We start from the raw sequence: 25321 nt of genomic DNA on the forward strand, positions 1-25321 counted from the left end.
CAACATCGACTAAATACGACCATACACGAGTATGTATCTCTAACTTAAGGTTACGAATGAATGAATCTAATATACATTATCTCTCTTAATTTAATAAATATTATAGAAATTAAAATATAAACTAATACTAAACAAATAAAATAAATAAAACATTAACAATAATTAAAATTACAATAGAATTTAAAATTGTTACCGTATCAGCAAAATGTCTCGAGATATGATGTTCATTTAAACGTAGCAAACCATATTCCATTTTATAACTACACAAATTGATAAAAAGTTAGTATAATAAAATTTAATAAAATAATAAATTATTGATTTATTATAATACAATAAAAATATTTTACCTTCTTAATAGAAAAATTGATACTCAGAAGAATGAGAGAATTTGAGATTTGAGTGTGGTTTGGAGGTTGTTTTTTGTTGTGATTGAAGGAAGAAGGGATGAGGTATTTATAGGAAGAAGGGATGAGGTATTTATAGGAAGAAGGGAGGGGGTAGATGGGTTTTCTATAAATGTGGGAGTGAACGTTGGGGTATTAAAGAAAAGGCGCGGATGACGATCTGCACCTTACGTACGCGTGTCAGAATCCCCTGAAAGGTGGGATGGCGAACTGTGTCTGTCTCGACGTGGCGCCAGCTCAGATAAGACGCGGATGGCGATCCACACCTTTCATGATGTGGCGCCAGCTCGAACAGAACCCCATCATCCGCGCTTTGTCAAAAAAGTCATCTGACAATTAATTATTACCTGTACGTGTGATATTTCGATAAAATCACCGTATATTAATATCATAAATAATTTTAACTTTAGAAGAAAAACACAAAGTAAAAATGATGATAATAATAATAAAGAAAGGAGATAAAAACAAATGAAGAATAGGCAAGCTGCAAATTCAAAATTCCTATTTCCAACGCGATATTTCCCGCACAAAGCCACTGAAACACAAGAAAAGCAAGATGCACTTCAATTCTGAACCCTAATTAGCAAATTATTTCTTCATACCCTCTCGCTTCAATTTCTCAGCTAGAAATGGCATCTAAACTCCCCGACGAACCACCATGCGACACTCAGGGAACCGACGAAGAAAGCATCGCCTTGAGGAGGAAACGTTTGCGCCGCGTTAGCTTCGCCGACCGCGAGATCACGTCTGTCCACATCTTCAAACGCGACGACGACTACGAGACCCCGTCAGATTCTACCCCGGAGCCCGCAAATGAACGGGAAAACGAAGTCATGGGTCTCTTTAAGGGTTTGGTGGATAGTGATGATGATGAAGATGGCCTTTCGAGTGGTAGTAAGTCATTCTTTAGGCCAATGGAGACGCCATCACCTTGCGGTAGTAGTACAGTTGGATCTGCTACCTCTAATGACGGTCAGTTTGGGCCGCATTGTTAGTTTTAGTTAGCGTTTTTTTTAGTTTGAAAAAAAGACTTTTCAGGCATGGTATAGAAAGCAAAATGCATAAATTGCGAATTCAATATAAAAGTACATACATGTGTTCAATTCTTCAGTAATTAGAAGTTAAGAATTTAGTTTTGGTGAATGGTGAAATGCTCCGTTTTACTTTATATATAACGATTTTGTTTGATGGTGTGTTATGTTTTTATCAATTTTAGTATATACGATTTTTCCTTTTTAGCAATTTTCCGTTTGGTTGGTTGTCATGCTGTTTGCCTTTTTGCTTTCAGAAGCGAAGCAAATATTGCATTTCAATACAAAAGAAAAGAAATTTTTTGAAAGATTATGGTAACATATGCAATTACTTTATACTACAAAGTGCAGGATTTTACTTATATTTAGACAAATTTTGTTATACTTGGTGTTACATTTCAATTATTTCCTCATTTTAGATCAATTGTGATGTTGTTTTTAAAACCTTGCCTTTTTCTTTATGTCAATTCTCTGAACAAGAAAAATGGCATCAATCGAACAGAGCCTTGAGTAATGTCCTGTTACTTAAAGTTTGTGAGATAGAAAATTATTTATGTTCTTTTTATAGGAGAAATCCAATTATTTAAGCTAATAAATAGAATGATCAGTGTTGGTAATTTCCATGGTTTTAAGTGTCTGTTTCAATGTCTTGTTGCAGAAGACAACTTTTTTGGACCTGTCTCTGCAGAGTTTATTCGACCTGGTAGGTTATCTGATTCAGCTGCTTCGGATGATAACCATGATATCACAATGGATTCAACAGCATTTTCGATGCATTTTCATAGCATTGCACGATCAGAGCCAGGAGATCTCAATACTTCAACAGGAGTTCCTCCTGCTTCTGAAGAGAAGACACCTTTCCAAGCTACAACATCTTCTGATCGGGAAAGTTTAATGGTATTAACAAAAGTAGGGAAGCTAAAGTCCCCATCACCTGTACCTATTGATACATTTAGTGGTGGTAGAGATTCCAATGACATGAGTCTTGTTGGTGAAAGCATGCATAGGTATGATTATGGGAAGCTCTGTCCCACATTAGAAGCACTTTTGGTTGAAGGCAGTGAATTTAATACCATCCCTACTGATCCTACTATTCCAAAATCGTCAATGGTTGTCGTATCTCATGGTAATGGTAATGAATGTATGGAATCCTCACATTCAGAGCTTTGCGTCCATGACGACAATGATTTATCTAGTAAGGGCATTTCTAGTGCTCAGAACAAACTGGTTGAGGCAACAAGTGATTCAGCAACCACTCTTACTGAAGATTTTGTTGATCATCAAATTCCTAATCAGCATAACGAAGTGCGTTCTCCTATCAACTTAATGTTACCTAGATTACTTTTCTCTATTTTTGGTAATCTTGTTCTTAGTAATTTAATTTGGTAATTTCAGTGAACACAGTATGTTATACTATCAATCTAATTAGGGGTGAGCAAAATCCTACTTGATTTGAAAAAAAATCAATTACATTTTCAAATTTCAAATTAAATAGTTTGAATTATTCAAATTTTTTGTCAACTCAAATAAATGATATGAGTTAAATAGTTTGAGTTATTCAAAGTCTTCTTGTGCACAGTTTTGATCAAGTCAATGGTTGAAAGGCCATCCGTGGTGTGATTGAGTTGATTTTTTTTGCAACGGCTAGACGATCATAGATGTTGGTTTTGAAAGGCCGTATTAGTAACCTAACCAGTATAGCCTCTTGATCTATAGCCCAAATAAAAGTCCTGTTTTTTTTCCTGAAATTTCTTAACTCTCTATCATTGTTTTTAAATCACATGTTGATAGCTGAGAGTAGTATACTTATTGTGATAGCTGAAAATTTCTAATATTGTGGTTACAGTGAGCTTTTCATGTGGAATTTTAAATCCCTTGATTTTTACCTTTTTTTTATTTATATTTTCCACATAAAATTGTGTGTTTCATGTTATTGGTGATTTCTAATTTTTAAGTGGGCTCGCAAGTCATGTGAAATTTTATGATTATTGCTTTATCATGCTTAAATATAACTGAATATTTACTTCAACTCCAATAGCTTTATTTGACTTGACTTGATTCGGTAAAATTTCGAATCAAGTTTGGTTGATAACACAAGACTTGACTCAGTCGAATTCTCACCCTCAATTCAACTAACTCAGTTTTTTTTTAATCTCAATTTGACTTGACTCAGTCGAATACTCACCCTTAAGTCTAATGGTACCTAGGATTGTTTCCTCAAGATTTTGGTTATATTATTTTTAGTACTTCGATTCAGTAATTTCAGTGAGTAGATTAATATGGGTTATTGTAGCACGATGGAATTCTTGTAGTTTTCATTTATACTGTTCTTTTGGATCCTAACATCCACAGAATTGTCTTGCTTTCTCTTCTTGAAACCCAGGATGTAATTCTGTTCAATTTAGGAATCTGTGTTTCATCACAATGACATGTCATGGATGCAACTATTTTTGCACTTGTCAACTCATGAAGGGTTACCATACTAGTTTTCGCTGAGACAATTTCATATATTTCCTCTGTAGACACCCTTAGGTGGAGATATTAAATGACATTTATATGCTTAATTGTTGTTTTGTAATTATCTCCATTTTCTTCAGGAGGAACTAAGGCATGCATTTGCACTGTTTTCTTATTGTTTCAATTTCAGGTAGACAACAAGATTTCTGAAGTTTGGTTTGGAACAAGTGTGTTGAATTCTGAGTCGATATCTATCACTAATGGTACTCCTGTGAACCAGAGTAGCGAAGCTGTTCAGTTAGATTTGGTCAAACATTTTGAAAATGAAAATCAGCTACCAACTGAAGATGGCTTGAAAGAAAATTCTCCTCAGGATAAAATACGTACTCATAATATTGATCATGCTTCTGGTCAACTGCATAAGTCCCCATTAGCAGGGTCCATACACTCATTATCTGCTAAACGACAACAAATTCTTCTGGATGCTACTAATGCACCCAAACGTTCTCTATTTGTTACTCCTTCCCCAAAACAATCAGGTTCTGTTTTGAGAAAGGGAAGTATAAAAGAAGGTGGGAGTGTGGCATCCATTCCTAAAAGTAATTCTGAGTTAAAAGTTCCGGAGCCTTCTTCTGGTGCTTCTGCTTTCAAGGAGGGAGCTGCCAAGTCAAAACTTGGATTATCAGAGTCCTTTTCTACTAGTGCTTGTTCATTTGACACTATTATGGAGGAAATGATTGAGGGTCTTCAACGTCAACAGGAAACTGCCCCCACTAATAATCTAGAGAAGTTTTCTGGTGTTGGTCTGAAGCAGGGGGTGAAAGATTGCACTGACCCTGGAACTGCAAAAAACTCTAGTAGTTTGGGCCAAGATGGAGAGACCACAGGACTTGCAGAAGATAAAAAATATAATGATAAAGCTACTGACATGATGGCCAAAACTACTTCACCTTCTAATTTCACTCTAGCAGGACAGAAAGTGACAAATCATTCATTGATATCAGTAGATTATGCAGATTCCAGATTAGTAGCTTCCGCATTTAATTCCTCACCAAAGGCAATCACACATGAATTCAGCAAAGATAAGAGAGATACTGATAGACTTTATAAGCATGTTTTCCCTCTAGTTAACAGGTTAAATGAGAAGTTGTCATCACCAATGGGACATAAACGTAGTCTGTATGGCGATTTAAAGCTTGAAGATCAAGATAATAGCGCCGTTATTGTTTCTAAACGAGAATGCAACTCAGTAGAAACAGTTCCTAGCTCTAATAATTTAACTGCAATATCTGGAAAAAGAACACCGCCCAGTGCAGTGGTTGCTACAGTAAAAATAGTGAACGAAAGGGGACATAATGGACTGGATTTGCAGAATACTTTCTCGACCTCGAAGAACTTCCATGATGGTGCTACCTTGAAATTGCCGTCAGGAGGCCCACAGAAAAATATCCAGACTACAGTTGAAAAAACCTGTTCCAGTGAATATTTTGTCGAGGAACAGAGGAAAGTTTCTTCTGTTTACGCTTCCCCAGGTTCACATACAAGTAAAATTGAGAGGTCACCTCAAAAGGTATACATCTTTCTATATATCTTTCGTGTCAGTCACAGCATACTGCAATGCAATCAGATCTTTCTGGTTTTAGGTCAATACTATCTCTTAAGTGATACAATGTCTGACATTTAAACTCTTGTGCAATGATTTCTCAGAGATCCTCTAGAAAGAGGCAAACCCAGAGTCCCACTTCAAAAGAGCCAAGTCTAAGCCCCTGTAGGAAAGAAATGCATAATGCATTATATGGTGATAATATGCAACTCTCGGTTGCAAAAGATGTGGTATCTCTTAACTGCAGTTCAAATGTACAGAGGATTGATGACTGTCATGGAAGATCTAATCCAAGTCCTGTCCAAGACATCCAAAGCTCATCAAAAAGAAAAAGGACAAGTGAAGAAATAGCTATTGTAGATGTGCACCATTCAGATAATAGTAATGTGATGCAGAAGAGTCCAAAATTCTGTAAAGTTGGAGAGAAAAATATGGAGCACACATCAGAATATTCATGTGAAAGTAACCTAGAAAATGAAAGGATTGACGGTGGCAAGATATTGATGAATTGGACTGATGTACGTATAATTGCTAATTTGTTGCACTTCCAGGTTTGCTGGTATATAATGTTATGTTGTCCTTTTATATTTCCTTTTGAATTTGATATCGAACTTATATTGCAGATTTCTCTCAAACTATCAGCAGATACGAACCAGCAATTGTCTCCATGTTTCGATAAACTAAATTTAAAAATGGTACATTTCTTGTTTTTCTAATTTTACTGTATCCTTTACAAGGCTTTCGGGTTATAAATTGTGAGAACATCTTTCATAACCAAAATTCCCATGTAAAAGTTACCTTTTTTTCTTTCCTCTATAATTTGTATGTGCAGATAAACATGTTGGAAGATAAATTGATTCATCAGCAGAAGGTTTACATATTAGAGATGCTTTGTTCTGAAATCCAATCCCAGCATTCCTCGGTAATTAAATTGCCAATTTATGTTTTGCTGGGTTACTAATTTTCCCTGTACTCTAACCAAACTACACCATCATAATGCTAATACCACTCTTATTTGTGGCTCTCATCAGGCATACAATCAATCCTGCAATATTCTACATAAGAGGTTGTTCCACTTTATGATCTCTATCATGGCTGTATCATGAATGTGACTAATATTGGTTTCCGTAGTTAATATTGAAATTTATGTTGCTGAAATGATGCCCTTGCAGAGTAGCTGAAACAAGACGAGTCCTTTGCAGAATAGTCTATGGTAAGGCTAAATTGCAGTTGATGCACGTGAAGCGTGAAAGATTGCTGGTATTTTCTTTTCTCTCTTTCTTTTTTTTCCTTCATATCTCTCAAATACCTACTCTTTAGTACCTGCCTATTTTTCTCATTTCAGAAACAGGTAGAGTTACTTAGAACTGGAGTTCGGGAGTCTCAAATGTTGAAGTTAAATTTTGTCAAACATCATTCTGCTTCTTCTGAAAAGGACACTAAGCTTGGCGATAATTCATGTTCAGTTACATTTGGAAACACTCTTAAGGTACCCTCATCTGTTACAAGATATGGATCTACCCTTAAGTTCTTTGCTACATCCTTTTGAAATGAAACCCACATGAAGTTACGTTTGTACGGCTCCCAATTTTCATTTTAATAGTGTTTTAATTTCTTGCAAAGATATTTGAGTGGCTAAGAATTTACTTAAATTAGAATTACTATCTTGGAAGGTACTGGCTCATATTTTCTTAAAAATTCTATTTTACAGTGTGATATTTGTGTTTTTTTATATGATTAATTCTGTATGCCTTCAGTTTGAATAACAATGTTTGCACCGGTTATATAATTTGTGTATGCCATGTTAATTGTTCAAATTAGTAAAAGTATATCTTTATGTTTTAAGGCATGGTTTCTACATGTTGTGAAATACTACTGAGTTTAAACTTTAAAGCATACCTGAGAGACTATGTGGAGTGCTTTTAAATCTGTTGTACTGAATAATGCTCTTATAATTCTATCAACTATACCAAAATCAACATTCTCAGTTTTTATGGTTCATATTTTCTTAAAATGTTGTATTTTACAGTTGAATAACACATTGCCTCTTATATTGTTCTAAAAGATGTGGTTGATTGATATTTGGTTAAGTTTTTGGTACAGGGAGCCAGTGGTAAAATTGGCACAATGAAGGATGAGCTTGAAGGTCTGGAAGAAAAAATAAAAAATTTAACCAAGTCTTTTCACATTTGCTGCAAGATAAAAGGAGAACTGAGTTCTTCTGGTTCTGGTACTATTGAATTGGTCAATGACCATCTAAAGAAGAGAACTAGTTGCAGATTTATACGCCAGGGTATTCAGGTCTGTTTAACTCTCGCTGTTATTCTCCTCAAAACACCAAAATTATTTTGTGACAAGATGCATAACTTCTCTGTTATTTCTTCAGTTGTGGGAGGTTAACGATTTGCAGAATAGGAGTGGCCATTACAATGTCATCCTCAACTACCATGGGTTCATCTGTCAGAGGTTTTTGTTATTGTATTTTTATGTCAAAGACAAATATGTCGGGAAAGTTTTACATTTATTCTTACAATACGGTGATTTGCAGTCTCGCATTAAATACTGGCCGAAATTCAAGCGTTTTTGTTGCAAATAAATTGAATGATATGAACATCATTGAGGTAACAAACTCAACCTCGTAACTGAAGTCAAGTTTTTCCCTATTTCATTTCTCATCCTTATCTTTAAATTTTTTATGTTGGTCATTAGAACTTCCCAAACATGGATGCATGCTCTGCATTTCATTTTGTCTTTCACCATGAATCTACTAAGAAATATGTTGGGCCCAAAAGTTTGGCACAGGAAACACAAGTAAGTAATCCTGTCTCAGAATTTCACAGTCTCCTGCATTTCTCTTTTGAAATAAACAACTTATTTCAGTTGAACTTGTATCAGAAAAGTACACCTCGCTTATGCTTTGATTTGTCGTTGTACTAGAATGAATCAGATAATATTATATATTTCAGATTTTGTGCAAGTGCCTGTAAATTGTTGCAGTTATCTTTTCTCTGGTCTTGCTTGTCAACTTTGCTTGGATATTTTCCTTGTGCACTATCTCCTTTATCTCAGAAATTTCAGCGTTCCAGAATGCAGTGGTTGATACTTTTTTCATTTTATTTTTTCTGATTATGCAGAGAACTGGTTCACTTTTAAGAAATCTTCTTGATGTCGTTGAGGAAGTACAGGTAGCACGGTTGGAGATTAGAAATATGACACTTGCTAGCTTTCACTCTCCATCAGGTACATTTTTTTCGTCATTGTGTTATTAGTAACAACATGGTTTAAATCCTTGAATCAATTGGCTTTGGAAAATTTGCAATTTAATTCTTCTTTTATGTTTGTATTTTGGGGTGGGCTTTGGGTTGCTAAGGTTTAAACCAAGCCTCTTGGTACCACGGCAGAAGGTTCTTCGCAATTTGGTTCTTTTCTTCTTGAAACCAAACTACCAAAGTCAAGATTGATGACTGGATCACTTTCTCGTTAAAAATATTACATTTTGAAGCTTGTTCGTGTTTTTTCCGGCCTTGAAACTGTCCTAATTCTTTATTATTATCTACTGAAATGGAGTTTACTGATTTGAGGTTCATAGATAAATTTTTGGGTAAACTATGTATTTAGTCACCCGCCTGTTCCCACGGTTCCGTTTTGGTCACCCAACTATTTTTTTCCCCAAAATCATAACTAACGTTACGTTTTGGTCACCTGACGTTAAAAAATAAACATAACTGCTGATGTGCCAATTTTATTTTCAATGATGACATGACATCACCTTATGGTTACACGGAAGCATTGCCGTTAATTTTTTAATGGCGGGTGACGAAAATGGAACCAAAATGTAACATTAGGTATGATTTTGAAAGAAAAGTATTTGGGTGACCAAATGGAACTGCCGAATAGATGAGTGACTAAATATGCAGTTTACCCTAAATTTTTTTTTACTAGTGGTAGGATGGAATAACAGTCATGAAACAAATAATGGTTAGGTTTCTTTCTTCAGTCTGTTGGACATACTCAAGGTAGAGTCTCTTATGTGCTTACCATTCAAAGTTTTAATGCCTCTATCTCATCCTGTTAGTTTTTTTTTTGTTGTTGTTGTTGTATGGTTAATGGTTTTTGCATAACCATACATGGCCTGGCAAAGTAAAATCTTTGTTGAGTGAACTACTTTTGAACATAGTCTGTTGAAAAGACATGTTTTATCAGATTGAAACTTGATAACACCTCTATGCTTTGCAGCTAAGCAGTTGGATTTACAGCTTTCTTTCGTTGATTTTGAAAGTGGTACAAAGGTGACAATGACTCTTGACGTGACGTGTTTGAACTGGTAAAGTCTTGCGTAAATTGTTTTTTGAACATTTTCAATGATAAGCATTTTGTAAGTCTGATGCTTTATCTTATATCTGAAATTTATCCTCCAACGAGAATGGTTTAGTTTGCTACTGGTAAAGTCTTGTACATAATTTGTAAATATTCTAAGAAAGAAAGTGAGAATTCAAATGAAGAGAGAACATAAGATCTATTCTAATTGATTGCTGAAAAAAAAAACAGCCTGCTTTTATAGGATGAGAACTACAAAAGTAAAATTTAACTAGATATCTTTTTCCTAACCTTTATATCCTAAAAAAAGCTTACCTTATCTTCTAAGAAGATAAGTCCTAATCATTAAGTACAAGTAAACACTTTTTCTAATAGCTTTTAAATTATGACAGCTTGGACTTGAGTTCTTCATAGCTCATTCTTGGAAGGGCTTTGGAAAGAATATCGGCAAGCTGTTGTTGAGTAGGAATATAATTTAGTTTAGTTCCAAAGTCTCATTGTTCTGAAATAAAGTGTCTGCTAATCTCCAGTTCTCCACATGTTTTGTCCGGTCATGATGATCATGGTTTTTAGCAATGCTTGTGGCTGATTGATTCTCTTTGTATCTTGAACTGATCCTTTGAATCAACCTTTAACACTTTTAATAGCATTTGAATCTATATCCCTTTACAAATTCCTGAAGTGCGTGCTCGAAATTCAGCCTCGGCACTACTCTGAATTGCCTGGTTTGGATGTATGGTCTTTTCATGTGGTTGAGAAATATATGCTGTACTGAGAATGGATTAATTTGTAATGGCTGTATAATATATCCAGACCAAATTGAGCTTTGATCTTTTCCAAAGAGTTTGTGGTTGTTATGTTGATTTTTTATTAAGTTCTATGGATTAGTTTGGTTGAGTAATTAATTTAGATTTCAATTTTTTTTTCTTTTACCCAGTAAAACTATTTGTATTTCAAAAGAATAATTTTAGAGTATGTGTTCTGTTTGCTGCTTAGCTTTGGATTGACTGATTACTGTATCTTGAATGTTTTATTATTAGACTTGCCGTTAAAGTGGCATCAACATTGAGATCTTTGTAGGTCATCATTGTTTTCCAGTTGTGGGTCAGATTGTTTTATAAATGAAATTTAGATTATGATTGTTTACATGTTCAAGTGGATCCTGTAATTGTCTAAATATACAAATATTAGTTTTGTGCACTTTTGATGACTGTTGTGTGTTCTATCATCATTGTAAAATATAACATTATGCATCAACAAGCATCAAGGCAGATATGTTTAGATATAATTTGTCAACTAATTATACTTTTCTTATTTCTCGGCTTCTTACAGTGGGGTCTATCCATCAGATATCCTACCTTATAGTTTACAGACTCCCGCCACTGGGACAAAAAACTTAAAGCATCAAGCACTCTCGGCTGAAATCAAACCAGCGGTTGAGAACCTTAGAGCTGGATATTTGAGGATTATAAGGCTCTGTAGGTGTGTTTCCCAGGTGATGCAATCTTCAGGAAGGCGTTGAGGTTCTTCTAGCATCTTTAGAAAAACAGAAGGGGCGTCAACAATTTGTTGGAGGCCTCTGTCTGTTGCTTGTGTGAGGCTGTGAGCATGATGTTTCTTTACAAATTGTACTACGGAATTGATGATTTGCCCCGACATCCTTAGTAAGTTGATTAGCTTTCTTTCTCGAATTCATGGAACATTTTTTGTGGTTGTGTAAGTCTTTGTAGTGGAACACCTTAAAGTAGCCAGTTTACCTGAATCGGATGAGTCTGAAGTAAAATGAACTGTACAATTTTTAAAGGCTGCCCTATTAAATGCAAGATTAATCTCTTTTTATCCTTTTCGCTATCTTTTCTGTTTATTTGTTCTTTCGTTCTTCAAAAGTGGTGTTATTGATGGTTGAGGACTAACGAAGTTTAGTATCCAAGAACTGCGCCTAATGAAGGAATCAGCTTGTTAACGTTTGAGAAATAAAAGATGTGTGGAAAGATGGATGTGCAGCATTTTGAGCAGTTTGGACAGTGTATTTTTCATAGATGTGATGAGAGCCCTGCCCTGCTAATGAGGTTAGCTTAGGACCACCTGATTGATACTGTGTGCTGTTCTTTTTGGACCATTAAAGCCGTTGTAGGAAATTGGATGTGTTTTTTTCGGAGAAAGTGTGAATGGTATGGTGAGAAACGGTCTGGTATAGAAAAATTCCTAATTGCTACGTGTAGAAATTATATTGGTTTAGCAATCCAGGTTTGTAGATCCAAAAGGTTTGTTAAGCAGGATTTCTCCTGTATTTAACGAAAGCCTCTTTTTTCACAAAAAGCGAGAAGATGTGCCCAACAAATGGATTTTTCTCATCTTAGGATTGATGAGGATGAGCTGTTTCTTTCACAGAACTCTTATTTCAGGATTCACTTCACATCCTATATTTTTGTAATCCATTGTGTATACCAGTAAAAACTAAACAAAACCAGGAAAAATATCTTTGCAACCTTTTTTACCTCTTAATACAAAATCTGAATTTGAAATGAACTATTACCAAAAATAGAAATTGAAATGAAAAAAAGTAAAAAAATGGCTTTCAAAATAAATAATACAATGAAGGATATTGTTGTCATTTTGGATCTAAAAAAGAAAATTGGAAAAAGTGCACTTTTTAAATAATTGGCTTTCAAAAAATTGGAAAAAATAAATCTTACACGTCTTCTCGTCAATTTCGTTAAACTAAATATAATTTCAACAAAGGATAGCGATCAGGCTCTCAATCATTACAATGGACACTGTTGTCATTTTGGACCAATGGAATTGATGATGTCAAATAACATTGGAAGATTACCCGTGGTAAATAATTGGGTAGCGAGAAAACTAAGAATATTTTTTTAAATCTTAATATAAGATAATATATGTTTAAAATTTTTATTAATTATTAATGATGTATATGTATTGTTTCACTTCAAAATCTCTAAAGAAAATAATATTATATTCTATTACTAAAGTTGTCCTACGAGTTAAAAAATAATAAAATTGCAAAAAAGTTTATCTTTCTTTAGAAGTCTTATTAGCTTTTTATCGAGCAAGGGCCACTAGCTGGCTTCTATCTCTTAGAGAAGGCAAATGTGTTATGGTTACGAGAGATTAGAGAAGTAGAGAGAAGAGAACGTAGGAGGAAGAAGTAGAGAAAGAGATGAAGAAATCAGAATTCATTCAAAATATGCATAATGATCCCATTACAGGTACCCGTTTTATTTGTTTACAATAGTACTAGGGAATCTATCTAAGCCAGTTGGCTGTCCTGGTCATAACAATTTCTGGTGTCATCTATTTCCTTTGGGCTGGAGGATTGCAGGCCTGTTCTTGCTGCATAGGTAATGGACTTCCCTTTTGTATCTATTGTTTTAATAATCACTTGTTTCCTACGTGCACTCTCCTCTGTCTTCTAATCCCCAAATTTCCCAATTGATTTACTTGCAATCCCTAACCCTTCCTTAGTAATTCCCAAATTCCTTTCTTCGAGTCTAACTTCTTCTTCTCTGCCTTTTCTCTTGTGCATGACATTACCCCCTCCATGAGTAGATCCTTATCCCCAAGGATTGAAATTAGGATCCCGAGCCCTGAAAACTATACAAATTTCCCAATTATTGTGACCGAAGTTGAAGTTCGTCCATCTCACGATTAGTTGAGTAATTGTGCAAACGCATTTCTTAACGATCCATTTATCCAAAAACATCTCAAGAAACACTTTCCATTGTCCATCATTTATCACCTGAGAAGGTTCAGTAGCCGCCACTGCCCTTTCGCCAAATTTCCTCTTTAGCCAGTTCTCCCGAAAGAAGAGATGGATTTGTACATGATCTAGTAAGTCAAGTTTGGAAGTCACTTCTCCAATCTTTTCAGTAATCTTAAGATGCCTATAAAAACATGCTGCTAATTGAAGATTTCTTTTGAATGCTAGGGTTGCCTGCCTATAAGGTTGCATTTGTAGGTATTCTTTTTCCATTTGAAAATGTCATTGACTGTAACTTGTATCAACATGTTGTTTCATTATGTTATGTGTCTGTTGTAGTTGTACTTTAGTAATCTGCCTCCATTGCTCTTTGTATTGTAACATATCTTGAACAATCTGCACTATAAATTCTAAATACCATAACATAGTAGGTGGTTTATCGGACTTCACCTTCACTTCGGACAACCCCTCATCATTGTTTTGTGGAATTTTACTCTCCCCGACGCCTCCTAATCTCTCAACTCTCCATTTCAAGGTAGCTAGTTGTCCAACTCTAAGACCCTTAGAAGGAAGAGGTAGAAACCCAACATCCATACATAGATCGAGGATTTGCTGCTGCCAGATTATAGCACTTCGAAAGATGAAATTCTAAATAGTACCCTCGCTATCATTTGTAGGTGAGTGTCCCCCACTGTTCATATCTCCATAATTTCTACATGTAATGTTTAACAGACTTTTAGGTTGTAGTTTATTTTCATCGTTAGTAGTTCCCCTCCCGAAGCCTACATGGAATGCAAGTTTTTCTCCTGAATTTAGAGATATTTTGACTGGAAGAAAAGCGAAAATTGATCTTCCATCACTTTGTTCAATATGAGCAAACCCATCTTGAAGATTAAGCTAAGCTTTACTAACATTTAATGTGGCATTCACTAGAGAAAGTATTGTTACATGCAAAGGCAAGGTACTATCATTGCATGGATCAGCAACACGTGTGCTCACATGGACAGAATTGGTGAAATGCAAGGCTATATTCGTGTCATAGATTTGGTGAGTTGATATTCTATATTCAAGTTGGAGCTTTTGTCCACAATTTGTCTGTAATATGTTGTTCCATAGGCCCTTTGAAGATGACCCCATAGCAAGCCTATCATCAATAGCACAAATAGGAATTCCGAGAATTGATGTCACGTCTCTAGTCCAATCTAAAATTTCTATTGCATCATTGAAGAAACTCTGCTGCTCAAAGTCTTGATTATCATTCTTGCTAGCATCAACAGAGTATGTTGTATTAGTGGAACTGTGAGCAGCACTTCGGTATGTTTTCATCTCAAAGGAAGGCGATTCTTCAATCTTCAGACCACCTGCATCAGGATCCCCATCCAATAACTCAAGCAAAGCTTTCTGCCATTCAAGATTTGAACTTGTTTGCTTCAAAGTATGTTTAGCAGCAACAAAATTTTCAGCAAGCTTCATGGGTTGATTGATCGAGCTCTCAAAATTTCCAGCAAATGAATAAGTACGAGACATCAAAATTGCTTTTGCTTTCTTTGATGGTACTGTCTTTCATGTTACAACTGCCGCTAATCCATCCTAAAAGCTTTGTCTGTTGTCAACCATCTCGCATGGACTTCCAACAGAAAGGGAAGCTCTTCGTTGATTTGTCTCATGTATAAAGGCAGTAAGTTCAAGTGATAAGGTTGTCCTCGCAATGTCAAAGGGCTCGACTTTGAGAGTTTCTTGCATAATCAGTTGGTTACTGTTTTGCTGGTCATTTTTTGGATTCATTTGCTCCTGTTGACTCTTTTTACTAGTCAAGTGGTAAAAGCATGTATCGATATTTTTCTGAACCCACACCTTTTTCGAGTCAGTCAACAATTCTTTCCCCTTTTTGGCTTCCACATTTGCATCTTCAAAAGCCAAAGTTGAAGCTGATTCTTTTTCCTGGCCATCAGAGACCTCTAACAAAAACTGCAGAAGTTTTGTCTTCAAAGACGACACGCGTGACAGTAGAAGAAGACTTTGGTCTAGATTTCCAATATTCCTCAATTGATATTGGTCCACCCTCCATCCCGTATCATAATAAATAGTGGTTCTCTTTCTCAGTTCATCTGGAATCTGCATTCGATTTTGGAGAAGTCTCTGTTTCAGATTCAGCTCCTCCCAAATTTTGGTTTTATCCATGTTGAGGTAAGATTTCAGACTTTGGTATTGATTTAACCAGTGGATGCGTACCCCTTTAGACTCACATTTGCTGAATTTTTCAGCACCATGACTGAGAAGTTTGTCACTACTGCTATGGTTTACGCAATGCTGAAGCTCTAACATTTTCTCAAACATTTTATGCCCTTTGCAATGAAGTATCATTGCAGTTTCAGCATAACATTTAAGTGGTGGTTCAATGCTTTCTAGCTTAGTTTTGGGCATAAAGCAAGCTTCTTCAAGTGTATAGACAGGGTAAATGTTCTTACCATAAGCATCATCCATTATAGTAGCCTTTATATCGTTTTCCATTGCATGTTTCTGCTCAACTTCAGTTTCTGCAGGATCTTGACCATCACAGAGGCTGGATGATTCAATGATGAATGGCTCAGTTTCTTTTGCTTGCATTTTATCGAACACCTGAGACACATTTCCACATCCCTTCTGTTTTTGTTTTTGCTCACTTATTGTACTAGCCAGAATCTGGAAGATCTGCTCCATCGATTTCTGGGTTGCATCCATTTCCGTCTCCAAATCAGTATGCGAGCATTCTGTGCTTCCCACCATTTTGGAGGAGTTGATTTAGCCGTTATATGCTTTATCATCTTGGTGAGATCGTCAAGCTGCCTCTGAATCGCAGAAAGATTAATGAAGTCTGTCATGCCTTGGTTCTTTGCTTCAAGCTTCCAGGAAATGATGGCTCTGATACCAATTGTTATGGTTACGAGAGATTAGAGAAGTATAGAGAAGAGAACGTAGGAGGAAGAAGTAGAGAAAGAGATGAAGAAATCAGAATTCATTCAAAATATGCATAATGATCCCATTACAGGTACCCGTTTTATTTGTTTACAATAGTACTAGGGAATCTATCTAAGCCAGCTGGCTGTCCTGGTCATAAAAATTTCTGGTGTCATCTATTTCCTTTGGGCTGGAGGGTTGCAGGCCTGTTCTTGCTGCATAGGTAATGGACTTCCCTTTTGTATCTATTGTTTTAATAATCACTTATTTCCCACGTGCACTCTCCTCTGTCTTCTAATCCCCAAATTTCCCAATTGATTTACTTGCAATCCCTAACCCTTCCTTAGTAATTCCCAAATTCCTTTCTTCGAGTCTAACTTCTTCTTCTCTGCCTTTTCTCTTGTGCATGACAAAATGCTTCTATGTTGAAGACCTAGTGAAAATTTCTCATCACTAAACCTCTTCACTTCTTCCTATAGCTTGTTAACTTCCACTTCAATAATTAATTTGATTTGCTTTTTCATTTTAGCGTAGAATGTTTTTGAGATCAAATATAATTTTTTTAATAAAAAATACAGAAACAATAATAAATACTAGAGTTTGTTTTTCATAGTAAGAACAGTCTCATGCGCAGGCCCTCTATCACTGTTACTAGCCCCACTTTTCATTGCTACTTTATTACTTTCACGAGGAGCAAAATGGAAAAACAAATTCCATACTTGATTCTTAAGAGCAATAATGTGCGAAATCATTGGAAAACGCCTTCATATCTGACCCCCTTATTATCGATGCAATGACATAATGTCCCAAATTTTGAGTTAATAGTTCAGGTTTAAACCGAAGGAGTTTAGAATGACCCATTAACCCTATAAGGAAACTGGACCCCAAGTGGTGTGGGTTTGGGTTTGGGCTTGGGCTTGGGTTAAACCCAAATTATCATGAAGTAGGCATCTTTATATGGAGAATAAGACTTGAGGGATCAAGGCAACAATATAGGATAATGTTAACGGTAAGATTTCTCATATCCATTCAAACTCTCCCTTGTCTTCTTCTCCCATTCAAACTCTCCCTTGTCTTCCATTGTAACTTAAGAAATGTATGTTAGAGTGTGCCCAAAGACCAATCATATATGATGATTGTATTGACATATTTTCTTTACCATATTTATTGAATAACGCCATTACCGTTATTTTTTTGTTATATTTTTGTGCATTAAATAAAACTAAAAGATAATAATGTAATATAATAATATGATTATTATTAAAAGATCCTTAGTCGTATTATTATGGGCATGGATAATAATAATACGCTTAAGACTAACATGTTATTGATTGATGACAATGAGTTGTCATTAACATAGAGATGTCAGAATAAATACATGAATATGTTGTTAGAGAGCAATGTATTGGATTGACCCGCTATGAGCATATGTCTTGGACTATTATGTGACTGTCATGATATTGCTTATGGTGACAACTATATGTATGATCCTTATACTTGAGATCATTACTATCTCAACATATATTGTTGTATGTTTTAATACAGTTAAACGTACTCTGTAACTGATTGCACTATAAAGACTGACGTTGAACATATCACGATATATGTAGTGGGGTTTGAATGATTGAGATAGGATTTTTCATTCCTACATAATAGACAATATATCACAAGTCACTTGATAGAGTGAGATTAGAAATGCATGGTCATGCTCGAATAAGTTGATATAAGATATCATAAATTATTCGTTTATTATAGTCTACTCTAGATATCAAGAAATAATAGATGAACTATATAAGTGTGACTATTCCAAGACTTGTGCCTATTCTAGATATTAAAGACAAAAAGATATAATACATAAAAAGAGTTAGCCACAAAACATTTTATGTCGAATCACGACTTTCTGTAACTTAGGTAACAATGATATATTGCTAGATGCCACTCATTGTTTGTAATATTAGAACGGTTCTAATTATTACTACTAACGTTACTGAACCTACAATATCACACCCAATGGTTGAAAAGAGCAATTTATAAATGTGTTAGATATGTACAATTTTTGCATGAATAAATGTGTGTAGTCATTGTTGTATTGCTGCTATTCAAGAAACCCGAGGTGGGAAATCGTATATCTTCCACCCAATTTTGATTTCATTGTACATGGATCGCTGGTGAGATCGTCGAGTTTGTTTTCGTTGCACCATGGGGTGCGTCGACGGTCCCAAAAGTAGTATCAGAGCCATTTTTACGATATGGATTTGGGTTAAATACTTGGTTGATGCGATATGTATGAGATGCATGTTTTGGTTTTACTATTTTCGACGAGTATGTAAAATAAGAAATCGATCACAACCATAATTAATATATTAATCTGTTTAATAAACTTTATAATCCATGATTAAGAGTTAATCATATACTTATTACTGTAAAGGTTTATGATATTTGTATGCTAATTGTTGACATAGTGATAGGTGAGTACGTGATAGCATATCTCGTCCGACAGAGGAACAATGGTTGTTCCAATGCGAAAAACCTTCGGGATTGATAAAATCCCAAAAATATGATTCTTTTGATAAATGTTATCAAATTATGAGGTTTTTCCATAGAAACAATGAGTTTTGTTTTTCAAAATTCCTATCTCCCGCAAGGGGTTCCACCTTTTGACCCCTTTGTAGGCAATATATATTGAAGGCCCATATTGGTAATCCTATTATTCGTAGCCAACATAAATGATATATTTGATTTTCAAGGTGTTTGACATGCATGGTTATAGCCCTTTTATTTATAATGGTTGTAAATTTTAAATACGACCTGCGTGTTATGCATTTCTACACTTCTATTGTGTTTCTCTTCTCATCTTACTCCCTCGTATGTAAAATGAGTTTCTAAAATTGTAATCCTATGAAGATTCAAAGGAACATAAGAATGGATTGACCATAAAGGCGAGAAGATGCTTGAGAAGCAGTCTTAGGTTTTAGGATTCTTGGTTATTCTATTGGCTTGGGATGTGCCACCTTATTTTGTTGGGCTACAACCATTGCATCTTATTTACAGCTTATATCTATCTTGTATGTGATGCGATGAATGATATGTTAGCATGCTAATTTTATAATGAACATTGATGAGATCAATAAGGACCTAATATTAAAATGAACATTGATAAGATAATTATGAAATCCCTCTAAATAATCTAAGTTAATTTCAACCGTCCAATATTTACCCTCGTTAAAGCTTCCATCGATATTATGTGAGTTTTACCAAAGCTATGACACATGAGTCTATCTTAGTTAAACGCAAAGGATAAGCAAGCGATATTCACCGGATGAAATATTGATAATAACTTAGCTAGGTTAATATAATAGGATTAGAAACCTAGAGGTTAATAATTTGAATAAATCATGAGATGATTTGAATAAGAGTTGTTCACCAAATGGAGGAGTTACATAGGATACAATCAATAAGGTGTTACTTACCTAAATAACCGTTCCCCTAAAAGAAAAGCCAAAGCTAATTTAGGAAGAGGGTGAAATATGAATCATTACTCTCTAGAAAAACTTTCGAGATACTTTTCCAAAATTAAAACATGAGGGTTTTTAATTTCAAATAAAATAATGGGACTAATTTATTAATAAATACCTATTTATAAATTTTAAACTTGGTAAATTTACTTATATTACATATTTTCATTTTTGTAGACTTAATGGCAAACAACACACTTTCATTGCGATCGATCCTCGAGAAGGATAAGCTGAATGACTTGAACTTCCTTGACTGGTTCCATAATTTGGGAATTGTTCTTAGATAAGAAAGGAAGAAATATGCCATTGAAGAGCGTATTCCTAATGAACTGACACCTACTGCTTCTAGAGTTGAAAAAGAAAAATTTAAAAAACATATGGATGATATGTTAGACGTGGGATGCTAATGCTTGCCACCATGACTCTTGAGCTTCAGAAGCAACATGAAGACATGTTTGCATACGAAATGATCCAAAACCTCAAGGAATTATATGAGGGTAAAGAACATCAAGACTGAGACCTTTAAAACTCATTTCAATGCAAAATGAGCGAGAGATCTCATGTAGGAGCTCATGTCATCAAGATGATGGGTTATATCCAAACGTTGGAGAAACTAGGATTTCCACTCAAGGATGATCTGGTTACTGATGTCATCCTACATACATTACCAGATAGCTTCAATTAGTTTGTCTTTAATTTCAATATAAACGAAATTAATAAGACTTTGCCACAATTACTTGGCATGTTACAAACTGACGAGAGTAATATGGAAAATGTTGGACTTAAGACCATTCTGATGGTCCATAAGGACAAAGGAAAGGGAAAGAACAAAATAGTGGCAAAACCTAAGGGTAATGGCAAGCCCAAGTCCAAAGAGAAGGATGCATGACTCAAATCAAACTTATCTTTGACATTGTCGTTTAGGCCATATAAATGAGAAACACATATCAAAGCTCCATAAAGATAGATTATTGGATTCATTTGTTCTCGAACAATATGATGTATGTGAATCATGTTTGACGGAAAAAATGACAAAGGCTCTCTTTAATAGTAAATGTGAACGAGCAAGTGATTTATTGGGATTAATTCATAGTGATGTATGTGGGCCAATGAATTTGCAAGCTAGAGGTGAATTCCAATACTTCATTACATTCACTGATGACTTTAGTCGGTATGAGTATACTTATCTTATGCACCATAAATCTAAAGCACTTGAAAAGTTTAAGGAATTAAAATATAAAGTACAAAGTCAATTAGGCAAGAGTATTAAGGTACTTCAATCGAATTGAGGTGAAGAATACTTGAACATAGAATTTGATGAACTCCTGAAAGAGTGTGAGATTGTCTCACAACTTACACCACTAGTACACCATAGTGGAATGGGGTTTATGAGATAATGAATCAAACATTGTTAGACATGGTTCGATCAATGATAAGTCATGGTGATCTTATGACTTATTTCTGAGGACATGCACTCGAAATGTCTATTTTCACACTAAATCATGTTCCATCTAAATCGGTTCAAAAGAAACTATATGAGATATGGAATGGGAAGCGACCTAGTATGTATTTTATAAAGATTTGGGGTTGCAAAGCTTATGTCAAACAACAGATGTCTATAAAGGTCAAACCTAAATCTCATAAGTGTATCTTTGTTGGATATCGTAAAGAAACAAAAGAATATTATTTATTCAAACTGTTAGACAAAGTGTTTGTTGCTCGAACGAGAGTTTTTCTCAAAAGATAATTTCTCTCAAAGAAAGGGAAGGGAATAAATATTTAACTTGGAGAAGTTCAAGAACATTATATCAATGAACCAGAGGTTGAATAAGTTCCACAAGTAGTTGAGGAATAATCAATAGATTTAGAAAAACAACCACTGAGGAGATCCACAAGAGAACGCCATATACCTGAGAGATGTTCTTATTATGGATCAAGATGAGGCTAGAACTTATTAATAGGCAGTGTTGAGCCCAGACTATGAGAAATGGCTTGAAGCCATGATTTGAGATTGATTCCATGTCTGAAAACCAAGTATGAACTTTGGTAGTGTTGAACCTCCTAAAAGGGTCAAACCAATAGCATGTAAATGGGTTTTCAAGAAGAAAGTTGACATGGATGGCAATGTTCAAACATACAAGGGATGATTAGTCGTTAAAGGTCTTCGAAAAGTTCATGGTATAGACTATGACGAAACCTTCTCCCTAATTGCTATGTTTAAATCCATCCAGATTTTGCTTGTAATAGCTACATTTCGTGATTATGAAATCTGGCAAATAAATGTCAAAACTACTTTCCTTAATGAGAAACTCGAAGAGTATATGTATATGACACAACCAGAAGGTTTTGTCGCTCCAGGAAATGTTAGAAAGGTTTGTAAGCTACAGAGGTCTATTTATGGACTAAAACAAGCTTCTCAAAGATGAAATCTTCATTTTAATGATGAAATCAAAGAGTTTGGATTTATTAAAAATGAAGATGAGCCTTGTGTTTATAAGAAGGCCAGTAAGAGCATTGTTTCTTTCCTAATATTGTATGTAGATTACATACTCATCATAGGAAATGATATACCTACGTTACAGTCTATTAAGACTTGGTTAAGTAGTTATTTTTCTATGAAAGATTTGGGTGAGACAGCGTATATCTTAGGAGTTAAGATCTATAGAGATAGACCAAGATGACTCCTAGGTCTAAGTCAAAGTACATACCTAGATAAAGTGTTGAAATGGTTTAGCATGGAAGAATCCAAGAAAAGGTTTTTGCCTATGAGACATGGTATATCTCTCTTGAAGGAAATGTGTCCTTCAACTGTACAAGAGAGAGAACAAATGAATAAGATATATCATATGCTTCGACTATTGGTTCTATCATGTATGCCATGATATATACTCGACCAGATGTATCGTATTCTTTAAGCATGATGAGTCAATATCAGGCAAATCCTGGTAAAAGTCACTGGGTTGTAGTTAAAAATATCCTTACGTACTTAAGAAGAACTAAGAATACATTTATTGTCTATGAAGGCGAAGAAAAGCTTAGTGTAAAAGGTTATACTGATGCCAGCTTCCAAAATGACTAGGATGACGACTCACGATCGTAATTGGGTTTTGTTGAGTTAATCGATCTACGAATCGACCAAGAGGGGGTGAATTGGAAATAAAAATTTTGGTGGAAGCTTTTGCAGAAAATTGAAAATATTTGCACAGCGATTTAGAGTGGTTCGACTTTCTCAACCAAAGTTTACGTCCACTAACTTAGCTATCCACACTAAGGATTTTCCAACAAATTCACTAATTTGTTCTTTATTTTGAGGACAAAGAGTAACCTTACAACTCCCTCAAGAATTATACCCCAAATTCTTGAGCACACTCTCTCCCAAAGAGGAAATACACAAATTTGCAAACTTATAAGAAAAACCTCACAAGGTAGATTGTTTGCACAATTCTAGATCAAAGAAAGAAAACTCAAGAATAATAAAATTGAATACAAGTAGTGTTCTTGAAACCAAAGTGAATATTGAATGAAAAATAGGCTTGAAGTGCTCAAACTTGAGGTTTGATGCTTTCTCTTTGATTCTCTCTATTCTCTTTGATCAATGACTTTTAAGCTTGTTTAAGTACTCCTTGGATCACTTCTGAACGTTGAGGATCATTAGTGGAGTCAATAGAGCCGTTATTGTGTGAAAATAATTAATAAAATAGTTGGGAGCATATGGTGTATCGATGCATAGGCAAGGTGCATCGGTACACTATGTGTAAAATTCAAATATTTCGATCGTTGGAAGACTGAGTGCATCGGTACACTAGGGATGCATCGGTGCATTAATTAAATTCGATGTTTCAAACAAGCTGGAATGCATCGATGCATGGTCTGTGCATCAGTACACAAAATGCATTCGATATTCAAAATATTCAGGAGTGCATCGATGCATGCCTTGTGCATCGGTACATAAAATGTATTCGAAATTCAATTTATTCAAGGGTGCATTGATGCATTACTTTGAAAAATTGATATTTGGCTCTTTTTTGGTTCGAAATACTTTGTGAAAATTATTTCAAAATAGTCTAAGTGTAAAACACAATTTTACACTTTAGTAAGGATTAAAATTGAACTTTAAAAACCTCGGAGTAATATTTTGATATTCGAGTAATTGATTCGAATATGATTTGTAAAATCTTAAAATTTATTTATACTTAATTTGTTATACTGAAACATCAAAATGTTTTCAACAATCTTCCTCTTTTTGATATAACAAAACATTTAAGTAATTTTAAGATTTTTTATGAAAATAATTTTTGAAATCAATTTTGAAACCCCCTTAATATAATATATTTTCTCCCCTTTTTTTAAATAAAAAAGACTCTATAAAACATTTTTAAACAAGGTTTTTGAAAAACATAGCCAATTGATATTTATAAATTTAAATTTAGGCTGCTAAGATTAAAAATCAAGAGAAAGGTTAACCATTAGTTTCATAATTCAATATTCATAAACAAATGTGAAATGGTAAAATTGGTCATATTCTAATATGATGTAAATGATGCAAAAATTATTATCAAATTAAATATTCAAACAAACCGAATATATATATTAAGTTCGAACATCCAAAGAATCAAAAGCATAAATCCAAACATTCAATCATTCAAAACAATAAAAAAAAACATCAAAATGTTTAATTCATAAGTTCTACATGCAGTCAAGAAAACTGAAGTAAGATAGGTCTAGTCATCCAAAAGAGGATCGGGAGGTGGATGAGGATAACGTGCTCGCATCTCGAGTGTGAGCACATCTAAACGTTTGTTCATCTCCTGTTGTTGAGCCCCCATAGCAGTGAGATGGGTCTTAATGGATGCAAACCGTAGATCAAATGTCTCCAAGAAAGATCGAAAGTATGGAGGCACTTGATCTTCTTGCTGTACCGGTGCCGACTCATCATCTGGTACCAGTGGAGGTAGAGCATGTGAAGAACTAGCTCCCGGTGTTTGTTCAGTGGGTTGATAAACACATTGGCCAGTTTCCTTATCCTTTTTCCATCCCGATTTCTTTAAGGAAGTGAGATTAATTTGGTTTTGGAGAGGGATGAGAATATCGACCGAGACCTTAAGCCCTAGTTTGATAAAAAGATTAGAAAGAAGACAACCATAAACTAAAGTTTCTACATTTTTAGAAGGGATGACGTTTACGGTATCGACAAGCTCACAAAAACTAATCTATGGCAAATTAATTTTCTTATTATGTTGGATACAATGTATCCACCATAAATCTATGAACCTAAGAGAGGAGTACCTACATCCGGATGGTCTAAACCACCAAGAGATCATTAAATGAAGGAATCA

General features: G+C 34.8%; 1 protein-coding gene across 3 annotated transcripts; it reads left to right on the forward strand.

The window, feature by feature from the left end:
• Positions 1 to 897: 897 nt before the first annotated feature.
• LOC120177352 lies at positions 898 to 11652 on the forward strand. 3 transcript variants are annotated; one of them, XM_039183532.1, is made up of 18 exons: positions 898 to 1376; positions 2094 to 2740; positions 4083 to 4558; positions 5042 to 5462; positions 5600 to 5838; positions 5869 to 6013; positions 6119 to 6190; positions 6328 to 6417; positions 6527 to 6561; positions 6668 to 6755; positions 6841 to 6984; positions 7599 to 7796; positions 7882 to 7961; positions 8044 to 8116; positions 8205 to 8306; positions 8630 to 8735; positions 9732 to 9819; positions 11145 to 11652. In XM_039183532.1, exons 1-18 carry the CDS (start codon positions 1034 to 1036, stop codon positions 11332 to 11334), a joined length of 3537 nt encoding a protein of 1178 aa, XP_039039463.1. In that variant the 5' UTR covers positions 898 to 1033; the 3' UTR covers positions 11335 to 11652. The 3 variants fall into 3 exon arrangements, with proteins under 3 accessions (XP_039039463.1, XP_039039464.1, XP_039039465.1); XM_039183533.1 differs by having other exon boundaries at positions 2094 to 2739; positions 4067 to 4558; positions 5756 to 5838; XM_039183534.1 differs by lacking the exons at positions 8630 to 8735; positions 9732 to 9819; positions 11145 to 11652 and having other exon boundaries at positions 2094 to 2739; positions 4067 to 4558; positions 7882 to 8116; positions 8205 to 8311.
• Positions 11653 to 25321: the final 13669 nt, after the last annotated feature.

Source organism: Hibiscus syriacus, unplaced genomic scaffold, assembly GCF_006381635.1.
Source record: "Hibiscus syriacus cultivar Baekdansim isolate YM2019G1 unplaced genomic scaffold, ASM638163v2 tig00112285_pilon, whole genome shotgun sequence".
Classification (NCBI taxonomy): domain Eukaryota; kingdom Viridiplantae; phylum Streptophyta; class Magnoliopsida; order Malvales; family Malvaceae; genus Hibiscus; species Hibiscus syriacus.